The sequence below is a fragment of the Columba livia genome, chromosome 7, assembly GCF_036013475.1.
Source record: "Columba livia isolate bColLiv1 breed racing homer chromosome 7, bColLiv1.pat.W.v2, whole genome shotgun sequence".
Taxonomy (NCBI): Eukaryota; Metazoa; Chordata; class Aves; order Columbiformes; family Columbidae; genus Columba; species Columba livia.
In genome coordinates, this window is record NC_088608.1 from 19,484,614 (window position 1) to 19,507,128 (window position 22,515).

The window sequence follows — 22,515 nt, forward strand, 5'->3', positions numbered from 1 at the left end:
CTTACCCATATCACATGCAATTTTATAGGTAACGTTCTCCCTCAGCTGTTTTTCATCTAGACTTAGAGGTGCTACATTTTATTTCACCACTGATTTGAGCAACAGAAGCATCACTATCATTGTCTCCTGAAATTTTAATGCCCTCTGCTACTTACAGCACAGTACATGTGATATTGCACTAGACTAGAACAGTCCAGTTGCCTCTATTCAGTTGGTACAAGGAAATGAGCACAATGCGCACTCTACAGCTCAAAGTCTCTGTCATTAACCCTGGCCCCTTCCCCACTTGGAAGAGACATATTCGAATTGGAAAAAAAAAAAAGGACAAGAAACAGAAACTGTGACGGGGTGAAACGGCTCCTGTGTGAAGACTGGCGCTTTGAAGGTGCACTTGGACTGCAGACAGGGCGTGAATGCCTGTTGGGAGGCACGCAACACGGACCGAGGGACCAGCTGCGGGCCATGAGGCAGCCTGGGCCACCCGGTATCCTATCGGCAGCACTGGGTCCGCTGGGAGAGCAGGTGCTCGAGCTCTGGTCCTCAAGCGAGACTGAATTTTAGCTGTGCCAATCAGCCACAGTTCCCCTGCCTCACACGAACAAGGCCACTCTGATTGCACCTATAAGTCTTTCTTCCCATACAAGTTCGGGGAAAGCTGAACAGAGTGGAAAAACCCGCAGCCGCTGCCAGCCCCTCACAGCCGCTGCCAGCCCCTCACAGCCGCCCACCCGCCCGGGACGCCTCGCGCGACCGCTCGCGATGAACCCGCCAAAAGCGGCGGCGGCGCCCCCGACTGCCCGCAGCCCCATCCCGCCCAACGTCCCCCGACGACGGGCCGGGAGAAGCGAGGACAAGCCCGGCGCAGGCCGGCGGAAAACCTAACCGCACCCGTCCTGCCGCCGCTGATCTCAGCCCCAGTACCTGGTGAGCAGCGGCCGGCAGCGGCTCCGGCCCACCGTGCTCCATCGCCGGCTGTCCCGAGGGACGTGCGGCTCTTCCCTCACGGCGCCGCCGGGCTGCTGCGGGCCGCCCCAGCTGCGCCAGCCCCACGGGCCCTGGGGAGGCAGGGGAGGGAGCAGTGCGCGGTGGGCAGCTCCTCCCGGGCGGGCGGGGAGCGGTGCAAGCTGCTTTCACACGGGCTCGGGAGGGTCCCGCGGCACCTCCACGGGCTTTGCAAAGGCAGGAGCTTTCCGGCCTCAGTAGCCCGTGCGCGGCACAGTGTCCGCACAGAGCCCTGTGGGGCCGGGCTGAGGTACTGCGGGGAGGTCGGGCCTGGAGGGGGCGGGCGGGCGCCGCCTCGGGACCGTGAGGCGTGAGCGGGGCGGCGGCCGCTCCTCCGGTCGGTCGGTTGGAAGTTTGCAGAAAGTGAGCGCTTCTGCCTTGTGTTTGTGAGACCCCCAGTTTACAAAACGCTCATCTAGGATGAGCAAGGAAAGCTTTCTCCGTAGGCTCCAGTGTTTGTTGCTGCTTTTCAATGTCGATGTTATTGACAAGGCTTCGCTACCCCAGTCGTCGGTTGTTCTCTTCAGGGAGGGTGGGCTGTTGCAAAGAGGGCTAAGTCATCAAAACAGGGATAAGTCAGGTGAAGAACAGACCGGGTTGACAGTGAAAATAAAGGAGGAAGCCGAAGTAATTAAAAGAGGTCAAATTATCGTGCTGAAACTTCGGAGTCTGTAGATTTCCTCACTTAACTGAGACCAGGCAGTCTCCAGCAGAAGCATGCTTTGTAAACATGGGACAAACTACACAAATATGCATCTTAAACAAAAACATGTAGGAAGTAGTAAGCAATAATAAAACATTAGAGGCAGTCTTTAGGTTTGCAAAGCGTTACTGGATGTGAAATTTATGGCCTACAAAGGTAAAAAAATAACTTGGAGAACTTATTCCAATTAACTGGAGTGCCCTAGCCAATAGAATGCAGACCAAAAATTTTCAACAAGATTAAGTCATTACGGGAAAAAATACCTGAGAGATAGCAACTAAATAGCAGAAGAAAATAGAGCATGCTAATTTCCTTTCTACAGTCTGAATAGTTCTTATATTTGATAATTCTTTGCTGTGGTGAACTGCAGTGGTTAAAGGAGTGCATATGCCATGCATCAGTAATTTTGTCTTTAAAGACCTATGATGCATATGATTTAATGTGGAGAACAAAGTGTACATAAAGAGCATATATGACATTTTTGTTCAATGGCTTAAGCACATTAGCTTCAACTCCTTCAAAAAAATGTCTAATCAACTCCATGACAAGCTACAAGCTGACATGTATTCTTGTGTGACCAGTCAGATGACATGACTCAGCAGAGAAAATTTTAGAGGCCTAAGGTGCAGTGAAAGTTCCTGTGATTTAGTGGCAAGGGTTTTTTTCACAGACTGTACAAAGAGTTCTGTGTAAAAATAGGGAATTAATCTGTTTTAAAGCAGAGTGTAATAAAGCATAGAGTAGGCTTTCATGACAGTATTCTACCAGACTCTCTGCATGTGTAAGTACTGTAGCAACTTCCTCACAAAGCCTTTTTATCAAACACCCACATGCTCTACAGCAGTCCCTCTGAGTTCTATGATTTTGTTTTAATTCCAGTTTGGAGTATGCATTTGTTACTTCAGAAAATAATTTCTGTTTTGTGCAAATGCTTTCTCTTGCATGTCCTTGTTATTAATCAGATATTCTTCAGTCATTTATTTGACACAAACTGAGTTAAGCTCCCACTATGCAGTTGTTGATATGTGAGGGGGCTGGTGCCTGAATGTGGCACCCGCTTATTTAAGAGTCCTAGAATTTTATTTGTATCAGTCATACTGGCACCATGCTGAGCAGTGTTTGTAAACTTGAAAGCTTTAATTCAGTATGCTAGCAGTGAGTTAGGGAAAGAAACTGACATTTCCCAAAAGATTGCGTGAAGGGTCTGTTTTCTGTACTATGAGAATAGTCTTTGATCACTTGGATTGCTCTGTGCTCTTTGCTGTGCTTTGGGATGTGGTGATTGTATGGAAGGCTTAATACTGGTTTTAATCTTAGCAATGAGACTAGTAGTACATTGTGAATGAAATCACAGGGCACACTGAAAGTCCATAATCCAGTGTTTGCATTGTGTTCTTTGGGACAGTTTGTACAATTGTTTACTCCTGTGGTTGTGGTGGACGGCAAAGCTCTGAAAGCTGCCAACGCAGTTAAACCATAGGAACAAGGCAATTATAAAAAACAGAAGGCATCTTCCAAAAAGAGATTATAAAACCAGAACAGAGAAAGTAAGGTGATTTATTTGTTTACTGGAGAGTATTTTGGGAAGATTTCCACAGCAGAACTCTTCACATATAGAGGACTACACAGATAATATGCTTTAAACTGCATTATCAATAGAGTGAATGGAAAAGATGGTTTGCGATGATCAGATGAATTAATCTTAGAACGCTGAATTAACTTGTAGCTGGGCAAAGTGGAATGCTAATTTTTTGCTTGATATCAGTGGTGCTAAGTGGTACCAGAAAATGGCGAATGTAATGAAAATATGACTGCCCAAAAGGACTTCAGGACTGATCCAGAAAACTACCAATATGTGTGACATATCCACTGGGCAACCTAGTAAAAGAATAAATAATGAGATGGCATTGAGTTGTGTTGGCAAAGCTTTGTGGGGAAGCTTGTGCTGTTACAGTTTTTGCTTTGCTAGTGGTACTGCTTGAGAAGTAAATATCTAAATGCCAATAAAACCACTGTCATCTTTCGCAAGCATTGCATATATTAAAACAAGGCATTAAAAAAACCCAGAGAAAACTCAATTCTATAAGGTCTTTGTGTACACCAAGGATGTGGTTTAGGTCATCTGAAAATATATGAAATAAAACATGTAAGAAAGATTAGACTCAAAGCAGGCCTAGAAGAGAACAGCCATGTGATGTGAATTGACAAATGTAAGAGAGATTTTGTTTTCTTTTTTTTTTTTTCCTTAAATGAATGTATAAAACAGAAGAAGAAGAAAAAAAGCATTTTTAATAGGGAATTATTGTTATAATCACATGACATTTTAATGTCAGACTTTTTAGTCCTTCCTGAAAAGGTCAGTAACCTTTAAATTTTTAATAGTGTCTTTGTCCGTGAGACAAACATTTAAATAGAACTACCATTTTCAGCAGTAAATTAATTTAGCTGTAAGATAGCTAATAGTCTACCAGTAAGAGTGATTATGGACCATTTTTAAAAAAAAGATTTTGCTGTGAAATGGGCCTTGGCGATGTGTCTGAGCAAGATGGAGTGAAAACTGTCCAGCCTAATCAGGCACCTCTACAAAGGTGGTCAGGACTACAGGGGAATGCAGCCACCCACTGTTACAGCTGTGAGCAGTCTGCTTGTGTTGCTTAGCTGGCGAGCTCAATAAACACCAAGCACCTTGTCTTCATGGGGAGTACATAGAGCATTATAAAAACTACATAAAAGATTTACAGTTTGAGGAAAATGTTTACACTCTAAAAGTTCTAACCTGGCTTTCGTAAGAACCTGTCTTTGAAGTTCATGGACAAATGCTGAACAACTGAGCTCGAAGTTGTCACTACAACTTTTCCTCTCCTATGAGTTGTAGGCACCATAATCTGTTTTGGAGAAACATGTAGTCTTCAAACATATAGGTAGAAAATCTAGTCTAGGTAGTGTCAGTAGCCTTTTGTTGATGGTCCTCATTGTGGATCCTGGGTCTTCAGTCTTTTGTGATAACGAAATTATCACATTATAACATGTTCTGCACAGTTATGGTCAAAAGAAACACCTGGAGGGAAAAAATCTTGAACTACAACTGGATCTTTCTTAATAGTTGTTTGTGACAAATAATATACTATTTATTTAATTTAAATCTCCCACAAAGTCAGCTAAATAGGAGAATTTGAATCTTTACATGTGAATTTTTTTATGGCATGTTTGAAATTTAAAATTATCTTTTCTCTCCAACTCATTAATTCATGGGATCTGTATCTGGGAAAATCACAACCAAAATTCTTCTGCTTCAAAACAGCCCCAGTGAAGCCCAGAGGTCAGGCATGCTGGTGTGGGAGAGCTGCACTGTGATCCCTAGACTGTGAATTGGGAACTGCTTTGCTTTGTTATACCCCATAACTTTCCAGTGACGTTGTGTACTTTTGAATCCCAGTAACTAGACTATATTTACTATAGACTATTTACTATAATTGAGAATTAAAGTGAGAGAATAAATGGTTGCTTCATATTCACATGACTGTAAGTGAAGTACAGCTAATTGTGCATGTGCTTAGCTGAGGCTTTAGAATTGAAGTTAATATCACACTTTAATCTGCTGGGCCACCTACGTTAGGGAAAAAAAAGAGAAGCTGAAAACAAAAGCTGTTTGATTGTTTACCTGGGTAAGAGTTAGAATTTGAGTGATGAGGAAGCTATAAAATTAGGGTTTACTCTAAAGTGTTGCTGTAGTAGGTCTGGATATCTCCTTTTGTGCTGCTTGGATAGATTTTTAAAGGGTAGTAGAAAGCTGACCAAATATGGTCCTTCACTACTTGAAAAAAAATCTTTCATCCTCAGTCTGAACAGATCTGACTTTCTTATAAGTCATAATAATAGCAGTAAAATTGTTGTACCAGGTTTCTCAAACTCATTCCTTAGGTAAAGATATAGTATAGCATGGTTGTCAAAGTTGATATTAATGTAGGTGTAAATCTGTCTTGGGGATCATTGCACCTGGCTAATCCCCTCTCCATCTGAGTGTTTGGTACATAGATATATGTAAAACGTGAGAAAGTTTAAAGATACTGCCTGGTATACAAGAAACTTGGTTTCCATACCCCAGCACTATGGTCCTGAACATAGGATGGAGGGCACTGAGGGCACTGATTTAAGAGTACAGAGAAGCTTGCAAACTTTAGTAGGTCTGTTGGGTTATAGGAAACTTTTATATTTCTACAGTGTTAATATAGAACTTAATCTAAAAACTGCAATTGGTGGTGAAACAACAAACAAATGAAAAACAAACAAACACGTGAAAAGGGGTACTTAAAATTGTGAACTGATTGTGAAATTTTCACAAAAAGAACTTTTCAACAAATGCCTAAAACCTGTCACATTTTTCTTACAGGAATGCAGAAAATATCTGGGGGGAAAAAAAAAGTATGAAAAAAATCTTCCTGCAAGTTTGTAGAAAAGGATTATTCTTGAGAAAACATTTACAGTTTCTCTGCAATGGTTTTGGGATCTCAAAAGCCAAGGTAAGATTTTTTTTCCAGTGTTTTCAGCCACGTCTACCAAAAAAGTATAAACAAACTTGGTAAATTTTTGTGCTGGTAGGTGTTGAGGCAAGTTATCTGGTTGTCAGGGAAAATATTAAAGACATGTAAGATATAAGAACTGATATAGGTAGCTGCCTGAAGCTGTCACCATAGTAAAACCAGCTTACTCAGTTATGTCACCCTGTGCCCTTTCAGTTGCATTTGGCTACAGCTTTGGATTATTAAGTAGGCTGTCTCACCCTGCTTCTCCTTTAGAGGCTTTGGCTTTTAGTATCTGCTATCGTTTTCCTCTTATCCTGCATCTTACAGTTTTATTTTATAACAATCTCTGTTCTTCTTCATCCATGTTTATTTTACTGTAAGCCCTTCATGTCAGATTTTTTTATTCCTAGATGGTAGAAATTGCTATCCTGATAATCTTTAAAGGATTTACAATGTACAGTTTTTATCATAGGTTGCTTAGTGAATGTGCAATAGCAGATAAATGGGTGTTGTCATGAGGAGCTGAACTGTGGGATCTTCAAGCTTTTTATTTAAAATTATCTTCTGACTACAGGATTATAGACAAAAAAAACGAATACTATAGAATTATTTTAGATGAAAGCATGTAGATATGATAAAGGCAAGCAGGAGACCTGGAGGCAAGAGAGTAAGGTGCAAGCCTGCAGCCAGCCTGAGGGCTTTCAGTGTTCAGAGAATAAAAGGTGAGGGTAGAGACATGTTTGGCAGGTATATATTTGTGTATAAAGTGTGTTTTTGTGAAGTGTGCTAAATTTGTTTGCTGCATGCATAGTTTTGATTTATGCTGAGCGTAATGGCATTGTGGTTACCAGTTGGTTAGCTGAGTTGGTTCAATGTAGGAGCTGGTGATACTGCAAGTGCTCCTATTCTGCTGGATGTTCATGGTTCACTGATGACATGTATCTATATGCAGCCCTAGAGCTTTTACTATAGTATTTCTCCAGTGCCTTAACAGGCCCTATACAGAAGTAAAACAAGTTTCTTTGATTACTACTTACATGCTTCAGTTTTCAAATGATTAAAATTGATGTTACTGTATCAATTTCTGTTACTAGCATTTGCTGTTTTGGCCCTGCTTTTCTGTGCTTTAGTTCTTTAATATCTTCAGAATGAATGCTAATCAATGGCATGATTCTCTTGCTTTTTAGGGAATATCTCTCTCTGCTTTTTGAAGTGGATGGTGCACTGAATTTATGCTTGTAGTAGCTTAAAAATACTGCCTTCAATATGATAAGACATGGGCTCATTTGGAAAGCTATGGTCAATTTACTCTATTTTCTTCTAGTTAAAAGCAATCTATTTAGAGTATAAAAAACCCCTTTACCACTTATATTTTGATATGCATATCCCTTGTATCCCTAATACACAATACTAATTCTTTCCTGAAGTTCTTTGGTAATGTTTTTAAGTAGTTCTTACTGGGGTATATACCCATATAGCTGTTTCCTGAGCTACGTTGTGATAGACCCACCCAGCAAGGTGAGCACAGCTTTTTATTGGGCCTTGGAATGACACATCACGAGACCCCTCCGTGCTGCCGCTGCAAATTCCCCTTGAAAGACTCCGTGGTGTTAAGGTGATGTCAAACAAACCGTGGGGGACGTGCTCTGTGCTGCGGGCACTAGGGGGCAATATTTGACCGCTTTTGCTCGTGTGCTGCAGAGCCCCATCGAGCCCATGCTGGGTATTGCTGTCTATAGCCCAGCCTGGCTGGTGTCTGGTAAGCGCTGAAACCCGTGTCGGGAGCCTCACTCACTCCAGTTCCTGCTTCTGCAGGCTCCAGTGGAAACGTTTTCTACAAACACAACGGCAATGGGAAACCGATGGTGAAAACAACACCTGAGCTCAGAAGCCATTGTGGGCATTTCGATATGCTCAAAAAGATTTGTCAGGGATGGAAAATGAAATCAAGTGATACAGTTCAAATTTTTTTTTTTTTTTCAAAAGAGAGTGTCATATTATAAAAACATGACAAAAATTAAGCACAGTAAGTCATAATTGTGTCAGAGATTAGTCAACCTCCTTCTGTCTTTTGTTGGCTTGTTCATAACAATCTTATTAACTTTGCATTCCTTGTAATTGTTTGTCCATTTATGAGTTTTGATTGTTTTCAAGCTCATATTTCTCTTTGTTTTTATGTAGAGGCTGAGGAAATAAGATGTTGCGAATCTCATTAAGAAAGTTGGTGTTTGAATCAAGCTACATGAATATTTAAGATATTTACAGTGTAAAATGTTACAGGCAATAAACAGATTATTATTTATTTATTAGGTACCAAGTGACTGAACACTTTTGCTATGCTTTTGGAAACTCTGAATGCCTCATAAGTTTTTGCTTGTTTATTATTGTGAAATCTGATTTAAGGATAGAATATTAATGATGAAAACTTGGACAAAGTGAAGTCAGTGGTGTAATTCTAAGTGCTCTGTGGTGCTGTATGACTATAGCATAAGAGCTAATCAATTACATACACCTGTAGAATGTAATGGATTATTTTGTTATGCTGCTTGTGTGTTTTTATTACTTGTATTTCTGACAGAATTGTTTGCATGTGTAAAGTTCTGTAGTAGGTTCTACAGTAATGCAGGTTTGGAGTGTGTTAGAAAGTGAAAGACTACTGTGTTTTGAAAGAAAAAGTAGTTTTTGTTTTGCCAAAGGGACTAGCAAGGGTAAGGAGAAAAGAGGGAGAAAACAAGAAATGGACCATGGGAAGTGATGATTTTAAAATGATAAGACAAAAATAAGTAGGAGACAATTGGGCTTGTTGAATGCTGTTTTACTAATGGCTTCCCCGCCATTTAGTTTCTCCTTTGATTGTGTTTGCAGCCTCTCAGATTTTTCTTTCAGAAGTATTTTCTGATTTGCCATTTGTAACATTTTATCTTAGGTGATGAAGTGCTTCCCAATCACTGTTCAATTTGTAATCATATCTGGTTGCTCATTTTAACCCTAAATTAATACATTGCATTGTGAAAGGCAGCCAAGAAGTTTTGGCAACAGTTCCGGATTTTCTTTTAATGTGAGTCTGAAGAGCTGCATGCAAATATGGTTTCCTTATTTTTTCAGTATTATAAATAAAGAGAAGTGAAGAAAGAGGAAGGGTCTCAAGAGGAAAGAAAAAGAGAAGTCTAGCAGATTTCCAATGTTGTGTCGTCAATATGTCTGTTTAAAGTTCAGTGAAACAGTAAATCTCTTTTAAATATGTACTTGAGATGATCCGAGTGATTGGGTAAACACATAGAGAGCAGTGTGTAGTCAAATACACCTCTACTGCTATATAACAGCTCCATAAAATCAAATACGGAGATTAGCTATACAATTTCTATTAGCTATAGCACATACAGCTATTTTCTATTAGTAGGATGTAGATGTGCCTTATAAATGTATCTTCTGTATCAAAGCATAAATGACAGATGGTATTAGTGACTCCTTAGTTCTGTCTCCTGCTTCAAAATAGACTTGCTGTCAATTAATTCAGACTAGAAAAGAATTAGATTTGATTATCTGGGGTTTTTTTTTGTTAGTTAATACTTAGTATTTTTAGCATTTTCAACTCACTGATTTGTTAACATTTGGCAGAATGAATCCTGACCCATGATTGGGGCTCCTGCCTATTAAGGTAGTAGGATTAATAAGGTAAAATCAAAAAGTTGCATTCAGAATTCTGTTTGATTAGCATCATGAAACAGCAGTCAGAATATCTAGCAATATTTTCCCAAACACTGGAAGAATTAGGAATGAGAAAGATTGTATTTTCAGAAAGGTATTCCTGATTTCAGTATAATCTTCTCTTAGAACATGCAGTATGCTTTCTCTGGTCATGAGTTCCCTGTTGCTAAAATGAAGATAATATTTTCCATTTTCCAGAACTATTGTGAAGAAAATGCCATTATTTTTTTCCTCAGATATTAATGTGGTAGATACTATAGAAAATGCTACAAGAAAAAAAAACAACCACAAAAATCTATTAGCTTTATTTGAATTTGAAAAAAAAAAAAAAAAGTGTTTTCAATAATAAGTTAAATAATAAATTCCCTTAGAGCAGCGAGCTGCATTTGTTTCACTTTTGATCCATTTGGAGAGTGACTTATGTAGGAAGAAATCTGAGCAAAGTCAGAAGTTGCTAATGTGGAGACTGCATGAAGCTGCTAAAAAGGAAAGCTATGTAGGAAGAGCCTATAATTTTCATTCCTATCTTTGGACTTGGATTAATGCCCAGAATAGTGACAAATACATCGTCACTGGAGAAAGGCTAAGAATCACCTCCATAGGCAATAACAACTAACTAAAGGAATGGATAACTGCATACAATTAAAGCAATGAAGTATTTGCTAATAAAAAGAGTATTTTTCTATTTTCAGTACAGATAACTGACAAGAAAGACTTTTTTAACACTCAAAGTAGCATTTTCAATGGGGGAAGAAAAGGAAATGTTGATAACTGTGTGTGTCACTGTGTGAATATGTGCATGATATATAAACACATATGTACAGCAGAAGAATTTAGCTGAAGATATTACGAAATATCGTCTCCCTCTCAAGGCCAAAACCATACTTTCTCTAGGCGAGTTATTGAAGAGGTACCTTTTTGAAGAGCTTGACATAGAGGTGCATAATTTATCTGAGAACATCTCTTTGACAGAAGTAGGGGTGGCATGTAATATGATGGCTATATTTATTTAATTTTTCACCTCTGTAATTTAATATATAAAAAAAAATACATACAGACACTGGTTTAAGTGTTAAGTGCTTCCCCATACGTTTTAGTCCTATGGTGCTATTGCCTGACTTTACCCTCTGCTCCTCAAGAAACATTGCAGAAAACTTCCTTGTGCTGTCTGAGTTGATAATATCCTTGGAGAGAATGGATAACGGGTAATGGACTTTTCTGGCTGTCTGTGGAGCTTATGGAATAACAGTATCCCTGTAGTTTTCACCTCTCTTATTCAAGATTCAAATAGTTTTTCTGTCTGGTTTGCAGGTAAAGCATTTGTGACTGTAAGATGCAGTGGCTCTGTCTTTTGGAAGAGTTTAAGAAAGTGGGGCTCTCACAAAGAAATAACAAAAAGAGGGCCAAATGGAACAGAATGGTACTATTTTGTAATGAATAGCTGCATAAATTACTTTTAAAGTGTGCGGGCGGGGTATTGTTTGTTTTTTGTTGTTGATTTGTGGGGTTTTTTGTTTGTTTTGATGGTTTTGTTTGTTTGTTTGTTTAACATGGTTTTATATATGGAAAAGGGAAGTAAGTCATACCAGCTAGGTCTGTGTATGGAACAAGATCCTGCTATAGTACTGCATGAACAAAAGTTCCCCTTGTGTACTGAAATATTAATTTATTAAATTTGGGGGTTTTGCTTCCTTGTAGTGCTTTTGAAGCATGGTCAGTCTAAAAGGAATGTGGAATTGTAAGAAGTCTGCTGCTAATATTGGCCAAGAAACATCCAGAAACAAGATGTGGGATTTGAACAATAGACATACTTTCCTTAATAAATGGAGGATTTACTTACAGAGATGTCAGCTGTTAAGTATTTCTGCTGCTGTAGTATTCTCTGACCTTATGACTTTCCTCATTTCTGAACATTGTTGCTGTCTTAGGAAAGGAATAGATTTATAGATGATAGAGGGTCTATTCAGGTGACGTCTATATTGAAAGACCTGCTGACTCCACTGAATCTGTTTAATGCTTAACATAACAAAAGGTGGTCTTCCAACACCCCTCCCTTTATTATACCAAAGTATGCTAATGCAAACACCTAACTCTAAAGTTAGATACATTTCTTTAAGTCCTTGGATATGCTGCACTTTTTCTTAGTGAATATAAAATTTGATTGTGACTATTGAAACTGTTTTCTGTCAAGAATTTCAGTCTTATCTCTTCTATTTGGGGCACTCCCTGCTGTGCGTGTGGAGTAAAATTGCGTGAAATAAAGTAAATATGGAGTTTTAAAATACAAAGGAACATATATGTTTACAGGAATAATTTTTACTGTGTGACCAAATATTTTAGATATTTTAACATATATGCCATGCTTTTAATTATAAACAAAATTATTATTTAAGGCAAAACCAGAGATATATGTGTATACTTTTATACTAGAACCAAGGCTTCATAGGTATGAGCTTAATACTAGGTGGCAGAAGGATTGACTTTTGGGCTGAAAGACTGCAGTAACACAAACCAGTGTCATTGCTGGGGAAGTAATGACATGTTTCAGATATTAACTGGTATGAAATATTTGGTTGAAAGCTGTTGTTGACATGCATTCTTCAACAACAAGAGTGTCTTTGTAAGCAGAATTAGGAACATGTGATGATACAGCTGAGCAAAATACAGTACTCCATATTATGTGCAGTTGCTAAGGATATAAACCTATCAGTGATATCTCATTTTAGGAGTTCAGGGTATGAATAATAGCTCTATGACTAACGATTAATGATATGGAGTGAAAAAGAAGCACCATTGGATAACAGAAGGTAGAATCATTTTACTATATGCAGCAATGAACATTGCCTTGCACAAACAGTACAGCCTTGAAGTAGGGTGGGTGGAGGTACAGCTGAGTGCGAGGCAGAAAAGAGGACTGAGAGCATAAGATTTATGGGTGAGAAATTCAATCCTGTAAATAAATTTTACCATTAGAAGTTTAACACGAGAGATGCTGCAGATTGGACTTCGACTTTCCAGATGCTCTCTGCTTTCAATTTTAGGTTAATGACATTATTATTTCCACAGCAGCCATTAGTGACATTGCAGAAAAGGACTGCAGCTAGAGTTTTTGTTGTTAGATATATTATGGATTACTGCTATTGTAGTGTGAACTATTTAAGGTGATCCTCCATTGATTCCTTTCCTCTTTTCCTCACTGTATGTTTTTAGTAACATAACATGTGCAAATAAGCATCCAGTTTGTATAATTGAAAACTAGCTGAACGGCCTTGCCCAGGCTTTCCAAATGTTGTTTTCCTGGCATAGTGGTAGAGATATCATATTATTTAAATACTTTTAAAGGTGATTTTAAGGTTACTGGTGGTACCTTAAAAATGTACGCACAACTGATTATAAAATTGGAAATGTTTTTGTGATCCGGGTAATGGCAAGCAGGTTATTGGTACAGTTCATCAGATCTGGTTCAGAAGTGCCCTAATGGGGTCACAGTCATTATAGGCAGAAGAAGCATAGATCTGCTTAAAGCCAAGAAACACACACTTCTGTGAGGCTGAATGTCTTGATTCCTGTTACAGCCAGGAGATGGAATGGCATAGTGAGTTTTCAACTTAAAATAAAAAAAAACTTTTTTCATTATTATTTTATGAATAGTTATTATCAAACCATAATATGATATTAAGAGCTCATCTGACTGCTTTCTCTTCTGTCAGTTTTATGTGCAAAATAAGTATTTAGGGATCCTGATCTACAGTGCCAGTTCAGAAACGAACGCTTGCAGTTGTGTTAAATCTGTTGTGGTGTGTGTGTTTGTTTGTTCGTTTGTTTTGTGGTTTTGTTTGAGTTTGTTTTTCTGAGTCCTCCAGCAGCAGTAAATTAAGGCCAAGGAGCTTTCTCCCATGCATGCAACTGCTATGTCACTCCCTTCCCATTGTGCACCTCTGTATTCAAGAAGCTGCACACTGTTGGAACAAGTCAGCTGGAGCTATTGCATTACCACATCAGCTCACAAGAGTGCAGTGTAGGGGCAGCCTGAAAGGATGTTGCAGCCAAGAACTGAAACAACTGATGTAGTAAGTCTAATTTTAGGTGCAAGAGCCTCAACGGTTTACAAATAATGAGAAGCAGACTTAAAACTATCTCAGTATGTATTTATCCATGAGCAGTGGTTTTTTTTCAGTGTTATATTTTTATCTGTCTCTAATTCGTATTTTGTGTATGTATTTATATGCATTGTTTTTAAAACAGCTATTTCATTCCTTTCTTCTTCTCAAATTATAAGATATTTCAGGCACAATTTCCATAGATATTTTGCAGCTATCTGACTGTCTTAATACATCCCACTGCATTACATTTTTAACTTATGTTTAATAATGTAAGCAAATATTTATTATACTGAGGTGAATATAATCCACAAAGCAAATAACTAATGTAATACATTTTTAAAACAGTAGTTTCTGAGAATTTTAATTCCTTTAAAATAACAGCAGCTTTTGTACGTACAGCATTTTAAGGTGTTAAATCATTAAATGAAGTACTGCAACACATCTAGTACATACACAACTATAAATACTCTGAGTGGGCACAGAATAACACCCAGTGAGATACATGAGCAAAATGCATGCTCCTGTGTTGGTCAAATCACTTAGCATCTATAAATAGTAAGGAATCAATTTATACAGTATGAATCTAGTTATTGGGCAACCTTGGCTCCAGAAGTATAGCTCATGTTACTTTTACCCTTCTGTGCCTTGAGCTAGATGAGGGACCTTTTGAGTAGTACATCCTTGATAGCAGAACTCTCCTTAGTATTGTAGAAACTGACCCAGTGTAATTAAGTTTCTGAGTTTGGTCCTTCCTGAGCTGCCTGACAGCAATTGAAGCATGGAGGATTTAAAAAATATTTCTTTTTTTTATGAGGATATTTCTTGCCTTGTTACTCCATTTCTCCCTCACATCCTGAACCTGAAGGACCAGTGAGTGGTGATTGTTCATGGTGGTGGTTTTGTGTGGTGTGGGTTTTTGTTTGTTTTCTTTTTAAATTGAGCTTACTTTTAGATCTGTTTGGTCTAATGGGCACTCAATGGAAATAAAACTTGAGTGACATAGACCTCGATGGTGTTGGAACACCTGAATTTACCGCAGAAAATCCTGTTACCAGAAATGTGATGCTAATATCTTTGAGTATTCTTCTCGATAATAGTCTTAAAAAACACATCAGTGACTGTGCATGAAGTAAAATGTGGGATTATGAATATCAAGACTCTTTGGTCTCATGGCAAGGATTCTGTAGCCTATGGAGTTGGAATTCAAGGATGTCCCCATGTGCTTTACTAGCAGTTCTAAGTGGAAAAAGTGGTTTGTGACAGAATTTAATAGCAGGTTTGCTTTCAGAAGAAAAGGGTCTCACAGTTTTGGCATCTTGTTTTGATGCTTTTTGATACTATCAAAAATAAAATCCGGCATAACCTCTTTATATAATACAAGGCAAATAATGGTAAAAAAAATGATAATGTTTTAGCTTTTCTGTGCTGCCCAACATCTGAGACGTTTGCCTTCAAACACTTTTACTCTGTTTCCAGATCTGTACATGTTTATGGAGACCTAGTTCTGTCAAAAGGGAAATGGTGATAAAATATGCATGGTATTGTTAATAGTACAAAGATAACACAGTATAAAAACATCTTTAGAAATTAGTGCCACAGATTGAGGACACAGTGACTTAAACTTGTCTTTAGATAGTCTCTATTTTAAATCTATCTGCTCTTAGGCTTTGTAGTGCTCAAATTTCCTCTCCATATTTCTGCAGAAGGTCAAATAGAAAAACTGTACCCACAAGTTATTTTATTGATTGCATGTGTATTAATATTCATGGAATTTGTTGAACCAAGAAAAAATGTAAATAATGAATTGAAAGCAAACAAACCAAAGTTCTTATGTTAATTGCTAAAGAATAATGTTATAGCAGGAAGTTCAGCTGGAGGTGAGTCAGTAACTGGTGTGTACCCCAAGGACTGATACTGGGACCAGTACTGTTCAGCCTCTTTGTTAATAACCTGGTGATGGGACACAGGTCAACCTCAACAAATTTGCAGACACCACAAAAATGTTGAGGAGTTACTACCCAATACTGTATGCCAAGAGGTTGTGCTGCCATTCAGGTGGACCTGGACTGCCTGGCCAACTGGACAGAAAGGAATATCATGGTGTTCAAAAAAGGGCAGTGCTGAGTCCTGCTGGGGGCCAAGTGGCTGGAGAGCAGCTCCGCAGAGTGAGATTTTGGGGTCCTGGTGGAAAATAAGTTGAACATGAGCCAGCAGTGTGCCTTCAGAGCAAAGAAAGCCGACAGTGTTCTGGCCTGCGTTAGGAAGAGCATGGCCAGCAGGCTGAGGCAGGTGATTGTTTTCTCAATATTCAGTGGTCATATCTGGAGTACCATGTCCACTTCTGGGCTCCCCAGTATGAGAAATATGTGGACTTTCTGGAGCGGGTCCATAGAAGGACTACAAAGGTTATCAAGGGATTGGAGCATTTATTGTATGAAGAAGGACTGAGGGAACTGGGGCTTTCAGTCTGGAGAAGAGAAGGCTTGCGGAATCTTGGTATGTGGATAAGTACCTGCTGGGAGAGAATGAAGAAGAGGGAGCTAGACCCATGTCAGTAGTGCCTGCTGATAGGAGAAGGGACGATGGGCATAAATTAAAACACTTAAAATTCTATTTGAACCAAAGAAAAACCTTTTTTACTGTGTGAATGGTCAAATTTTGGAACGGGTTTCCCAGAAAGGTTGTGGAGTCTCCATCTGTGGAGACAGTCAAAAGCTCCTGCACAACCTGGTCTGGGTAACCCTGCTTGCACAAGGGGGTTGAACTACATGATCTCAAGAGGGCCTTTTGAACTGAAATGATTCAGAAAATATGATGGAAAAAATTATCGCGCTGCCTGTGTGTGTACAGTTGCGCTTAATGAGATTGAAATGTGAAAAGCAGCTATGGTGGAAGGCAGCATTGGAGCAGCAATGCATCCTGTGCTTGTGTACTTCTCCATAAACTTCTTGAATTGTGCTTTAACCAGTGAATTCTGGTATCTTGCCCAGCAGGACTTTACTGCTTCATACAAATCCATGAAATAAATTTTCCAGTTTCAGCTTTCACAGGTCCAGTCTGTTAGCAGGTAATGGGAAATGTTCACCTGCCACTAAGATCTGACAGCAAAAGAAAGAATGGCCTAATAAAATGTTTGCACAACACAATTTTCACTTACTATAAGTAGGTTTGATGATGGAAATATTTACAAACAATCTGAGTTATTTGATACATTGATAAATTAAAAACTGAGACCTATACTAGTCATAACAGCTGGGTGGCCACTATGAGATGGTTTCTTAGCTTTCAAGCATATAGATCTCAGGTTCTGTCTTGTTCAGATTTTAAAGATCTATCCTTACAGAGATAGGTTAAAAACCTTATTAAGCATAATTTTGTTAAATGTTTTTATTCATCAGCATCAGTGAGATAAGATTTTGTGGTGTATTAAATTTTTTTAATCTAAGACCTGATTTTTGTAATGATATTTATTTAAAATGCTTTTATTCTTCTTTTTCACTAGGCTTTTCTGCCTAGTTGTAAGCATGTATGAAGTGTCAGTTTTCTGCTATAGTAGCTAGAAATTTTCTGCACTTGTAATCTACTGCCAGTGGTGCAGCTACTGGCAGTAGATAATGTTTTCAGCATTTGCATCAGTGAGCACATTTTACAGGCACTTTGAGCTATCCTACCATGCATTTGAAGGAAACATTGTGTCTCTTTTGACTGCAAATTGAATTTACTTGCAGGTCTCCATTTTCAAAATATAAAAAGATGTTCGGTTTCTGCCAAATTCAGTTTTGTGTCTTAAAGTCTCCCTTCTTCAGATAAGCTGAAAGGTATTTTGAATTAGGAAAATCCTTCTCATTTTTCTGTCAAAAAAGAAGGTAAAATATGGGAGATGAATACTGGGGGTGGGGTGGGAGGAGAGAGTAGCAGGGAAGGAGCTGTAGAATTGTTTCTAAGTAAAAACCATGATATGCTGTAAAAGCTAAGAAATCAGCTTAGTTTATGGAAGCATCTGAAAAGAATCATTTGTAGTGCAGTGGAATATCCACCTCTGCAAACATAAAGGGAAGGTCCTCCAGGTATCAAATTTCCTATGTACTTTGGTGTAGCCTCGTCTTTAGCCTACTGGGATCTTGTTGATTCTAGTTTCTAAGTTTGCCAGCAGTGATTAGCAAGGCTTTCAGAATCTAGAAACTTAGTGAACTACTGAGTAATAAATTCACCTTCATAGTTTTGATCAATATGGAATTTAACTAATGTTAGTAAGATTTCACTCATCTAGTTAGACAATACTTGTGTTCCATTTCAGCACAGTTAATTCTGAAATGTGTAGTGAATGAATCTTGCAGTTTCACCAGAAATAGTCCATGTTCACAGACAGGTAGAGTTCAAACCTAGAAGTTGGTGAGAATCAAAAATTGCTTTTGTTTTGCAAGATAATTTTGTCTCTTCCCCATTCCCCCTCCTTTTTTTTTTTTTTTTTTTTTTAATAAGATTATTCAAACCAACTCTCTTCTACCGTCCCATTAGGTGCTGCATCATGAATAGTGAAGTTCTGGTTCATCCAGTGCTGAATGCTGATCACCACATTCTCCCATTAAAACTGAAAAGGAACAAATATCCTGAGAAAGGAGGCATTCAAAGATTTGTAGAAGTGATGCAGCTTATGATGTGCTTCAGCAGAGTAAGTTAATTTTAGTTAATTTTCAGAGGCTATCACTAATAACTTATTTTTTTTTTTACAGAAACATTTTTAACTGTGTGCAAGCAGCACTTGTTCAGGTCTAAGAAACAGAAAAAAGGGAATGTTAGCCTAGAGAGGAGGAAGTGGGCATGTTGGAATTCAGTGAATTCCTGGAGTATGTTGAAATTTAGACAGTGATTTTTATCTTAAGTATTAAGATGCTGCAGGATGGTTTTCTTGTTTGTTTTGGGTTTTTAACTATCCGTGTCAGACAAATCTGTATGCAAAATGATGCTTTTTGTTTATGGTGATTTATTCTTTGACAAAAAAATAGTGTATGATTTTGAGCATTGATTTGATTTTTGTTGTAAAATGGCCTTGCCATCCTTTCACTAAGTCAGCAGAGAGAGTGCTTCCTATGGGTACTGACATGTATGTAAAAATCTTAAAATGTTTGGCTGTATATTCATGTAAATGGAGAGAAAAGGCACTTACCTTGGAGGAGGTCAAGTATATAAGCAGTTAGAACATCTCATGAAGAAACTGTTCTCCTTTTTAGTATTGAGTTCATTTAAATACCTTGAGTGAATACACCTTGTGAACCTATTTACAGTGGGTAAACATCCTTCTTTCAGGAAACAGAATTTATATATAACAGGAATGAAACTCTGGTATCAGTGTAGCTTTGTTTTGTTTGCTACGCTAGGATAACTAACTAAGACATTAATGGCATACCAGGACAATTCAAGTTATAAGGACTTTTCGACATTTAATGATATTCATTTCTTTCCTTGTTAGTTCAATTATTTTGTAGAGGATGTTGTATGAAAATATTTCATATAGGTTATCATTTAATTCAGTAATTTAACAAAGTGTTTTCTTTCTATAAAATGCTAAATTTGCTGACCCTTCCAAAAGGATTATCTGTTTCTTAAAGGGGAGTGGTGATTTTTTATTTATAAAATCATGAACATAAAAATGCAGAATAAGAATGCAACAGAATATTTTATTTTTGCAGATGTCCCCACAGCAAAATAGAACTTTATTTTTTTTAAATGTACTAACATTTATTTACACAAAATTCTGAAAATCTGCCTTAAATAGTGGCCAAATAGCATAAAGCTTTTAGAAAATATCAGAAGTACTATAAAGTTCTATAAAGTACCATAAAGTGACGATAATATAGATATTATACAAAGTTGTAAAAAGTGTATTGTTCATGTTGAAGTTGTAGAGGAGACAATTAGATTTTAAATCTCTGTAGAGCTTCCGTACTGACTTAATTCAAATAATTGTAAGGCGACAGAGTATCAGTGTAGATTTTTAATTGTATTTTGGTTTTAGGTTCTTTCCTCATCTTTCTATGAAGTATCTTAACCTAGCTGGAAAATAAGGGATTTTTTTTTATCCTATATGATTTAGGAATATTATAACAAAATATTTAATAAAACTATGAAAACTTTTTTCATTGCTTAATTAATTTCATTTTTATTTTGTCTTTATTATTCAGAGATGCAATAATAAGAAACATAGTTTTGTGAAGTCTTGTTAATTCAGAATTGTTTTTCCTGATACTAAGGTATTCTATCATGCCAAGGCAGTCAGACTTCTCACATATTTTCCCTGTAATGCCAAGCCATGGATGATTAGATTGAGGAATCCTTCAAACTTTCTTCGTCCTTCATTTCAGGATATAGGATTATTTATTCCAGCTCCTTCATCATGCCAAAAGAGAATGTACTTCTAATAAGGTTATTATACTATTCCAGCTCACTTAGGACCTTACTCAGATCTTGCAAAACTTGAATATTTTTGTAAATTTTTTCCACCCATACACCATATTTGCAACAGTCAGAGTCAAACTCGACTCAGATACAGGTAAATCAGTGTGACTCCAGGACATACCTTGCTGAATGCATTACATCACATGTGCATCTAAAGCAGTTCTCTAGGGAAACTTACAAAAACACTCTTTTCTGCTGAATGAAAATGTAAGCCCCCTGGAGGCTGGAGAATGGGGCCAAATAGTCATTTGGCCTTAGAGGTACTTAGTGTTTATTTCTACATGTAAATTTTCCAGCTTAGCATTTTAAAAGAGTTATTTCACATCAGTGTTAGAAGAAATGTGAGCTGTGTCTGAGGGAGGCAACAGCAAAAAAAGCAGCAGGCAGAGCTCAAAGAGAAAAGTAGCTCGTGGTGGTTGAAGGCAAAGAAGGGACAATCCAGAGCTAAATGTCTTCTCAGCTTTTACCTTTAGAATGTATTCCAATAATTTAGGAATAATACAGTCATGATGCCAAGCTTAGTTGTTTGGGTTTTTTTTATTTATTTTTTCATGAATGTCAAAACTCAATTACAATTTAGTGAGTTTTTAGTAACCGACAACTAGGCAAACTGCTTTCCACGTTTTTGTGTGCCCTGTAATATAGTCTAGTGCTGTCTCAAGTTTATGGGTGTGTGTCTTAGAGTGGTTAGTGATTGCTTTTCCTGCTTCTTCAAGCACTGGTGGTCAAGTTTTGTTCTGTTAACCCTCTTTATAAGCCTGTCCTCATTCTCTCTGTATTCTGTAGAGCTTGTTAAGTTCCAGTCTGAGGAAGTTTTATTTGTGTAATGCTATATACAAGTAAATTTTTTGTGTGTTGTACAGTTGAGCAGCCTCAAGATTAACATACTTAAAATTTATGGATCTGCCAAGCGTCATTAACATTTATAACATATCTTTTTTCTATATCCAGATAGAACTTTTGGATCCCACTCGTACACACCTGAAGTTACCCAAGTCAGTTTTTTGTTTTAAAAAGATGCCTTTCCTTTCAGAAATTCTTTAGCTTATAGAATTTAATTGGAGGTCTGACTTTCTATGGAGCAAGACCTGTTCATAAGTGGTTTTTCAGTGCCTTAAGAACTCTTGGCAAAATCTTTTCCTTTACTTGATAAATAACATCTGTATGTGAAATTAATATGTATCATATTGTTGTGATGCCTTTTGTCTCAGGGCCTTCTAATTTTTTGGCACGCTTAGTTTTCCAATGTAGATTTTTTTAATGTACATGCTTAACTTTTATACTCCGAAAATGAAAATACAGTAAAGTTGTCTCCATGTAGTGTCTCCAGACTGTAGCAGAAAGTGAATGTTCACCTACTAAAGTTCCTGACTCTAATGTAAAGAGAATAGGGAGAGAATAAAAGGATCATGTCAACAATCTGTCAGCTAACCCAGTAAACAGAGATGGAAATGTCAGCGGCTTATCTGCCAGGAGGGATGAATCACTTTTCTCCCTGTCTGGAGAGAAGCAGGACAGAGAAAACTGGCTTGCCAGACTGTCTGGCCGGAGGCGCTACCCGAGAAGGGGAACCGGCTGCTGGTTGAAAGGCTCCATGATGCTCACCTGTGATCTTGCCTTGGATGGTGCATGGAAGCCAATTAATTGCCTGAGAGAATGAGGGAATGGTAGAAAGAAGGAATCCAAACACAGGCCACACTAAGGCAGAATTCTTCATTAACAAGATGTATGTGATTTAAAGAAATATCTTTTCAGATATACAGCTGTACTGTTGGTGAAAAGGCTACTGGAATCAGACAATTTGAATTCCAATATATGTGATCTCAGGTGCCTGATAGTACAGTGAATCTGAGGGAAAGTTTGTATTATTTTTTTTTTAAACTTCTATTTCTTCTTATTTCCAATTTCTTGAAGGGCTTTACTTCATGTATTTTATCTAGTATCCTAGTAATAATTCTAATAACACTTCATGAGAGTAAAATAAGTTCTATACATCATACTTTAAAAACAGGAGTGATAT

General features: G+C 37.9%; 1 protein-coding gene and 1 long non-coding RNA gene across 6 annotated transcripts in view; one reads left to right on the plus strand and one right to left on the minus strand.

The window, feature by feature from the left end:
• The window catches only part of SLC38A11 (solute carrier family 38 member 11), a 46,338-nt gene extending 45,081 nt beyond the window's left edge, over positions 1 to 1,257 (minus strand). For 3 of the 5 annotated variants that reach the window (XM_065068703.1, XM_065068701.1, XM_065068702.1), the window contains exon 1: positions 922 to 1,254. In XM_065068703.1, the coding sequence (XP_064924775.1) occupies positions 922 to 966 (45 nt within the window). In that variant the 5' untranslated portion in view covers positions 967 to 1,254. Of the gene's footprint in view, positions 1 to 921 lie in introns of all 5 variants that reach the window. The other 2 variants (XM_065068705.1, XM_065068704.1) reach the window with 1 other exon arrangement.
• Positions 555 to 19,081, plus strand: LOC135579854 (uncharacterized). The gene is made up of 3 exons (XR_010473675.1): positions 555 to 924; positions 6,096 to 6,225; positions 18,558 to 19,081. It is a non-coding gene; the product is annotated as an uncharacterized LOC135579854 (long non-coding RNA).
• The last annotated feature ends 3,434 nt before the right edge of the window (positions 19,082 to 22,515 follow it).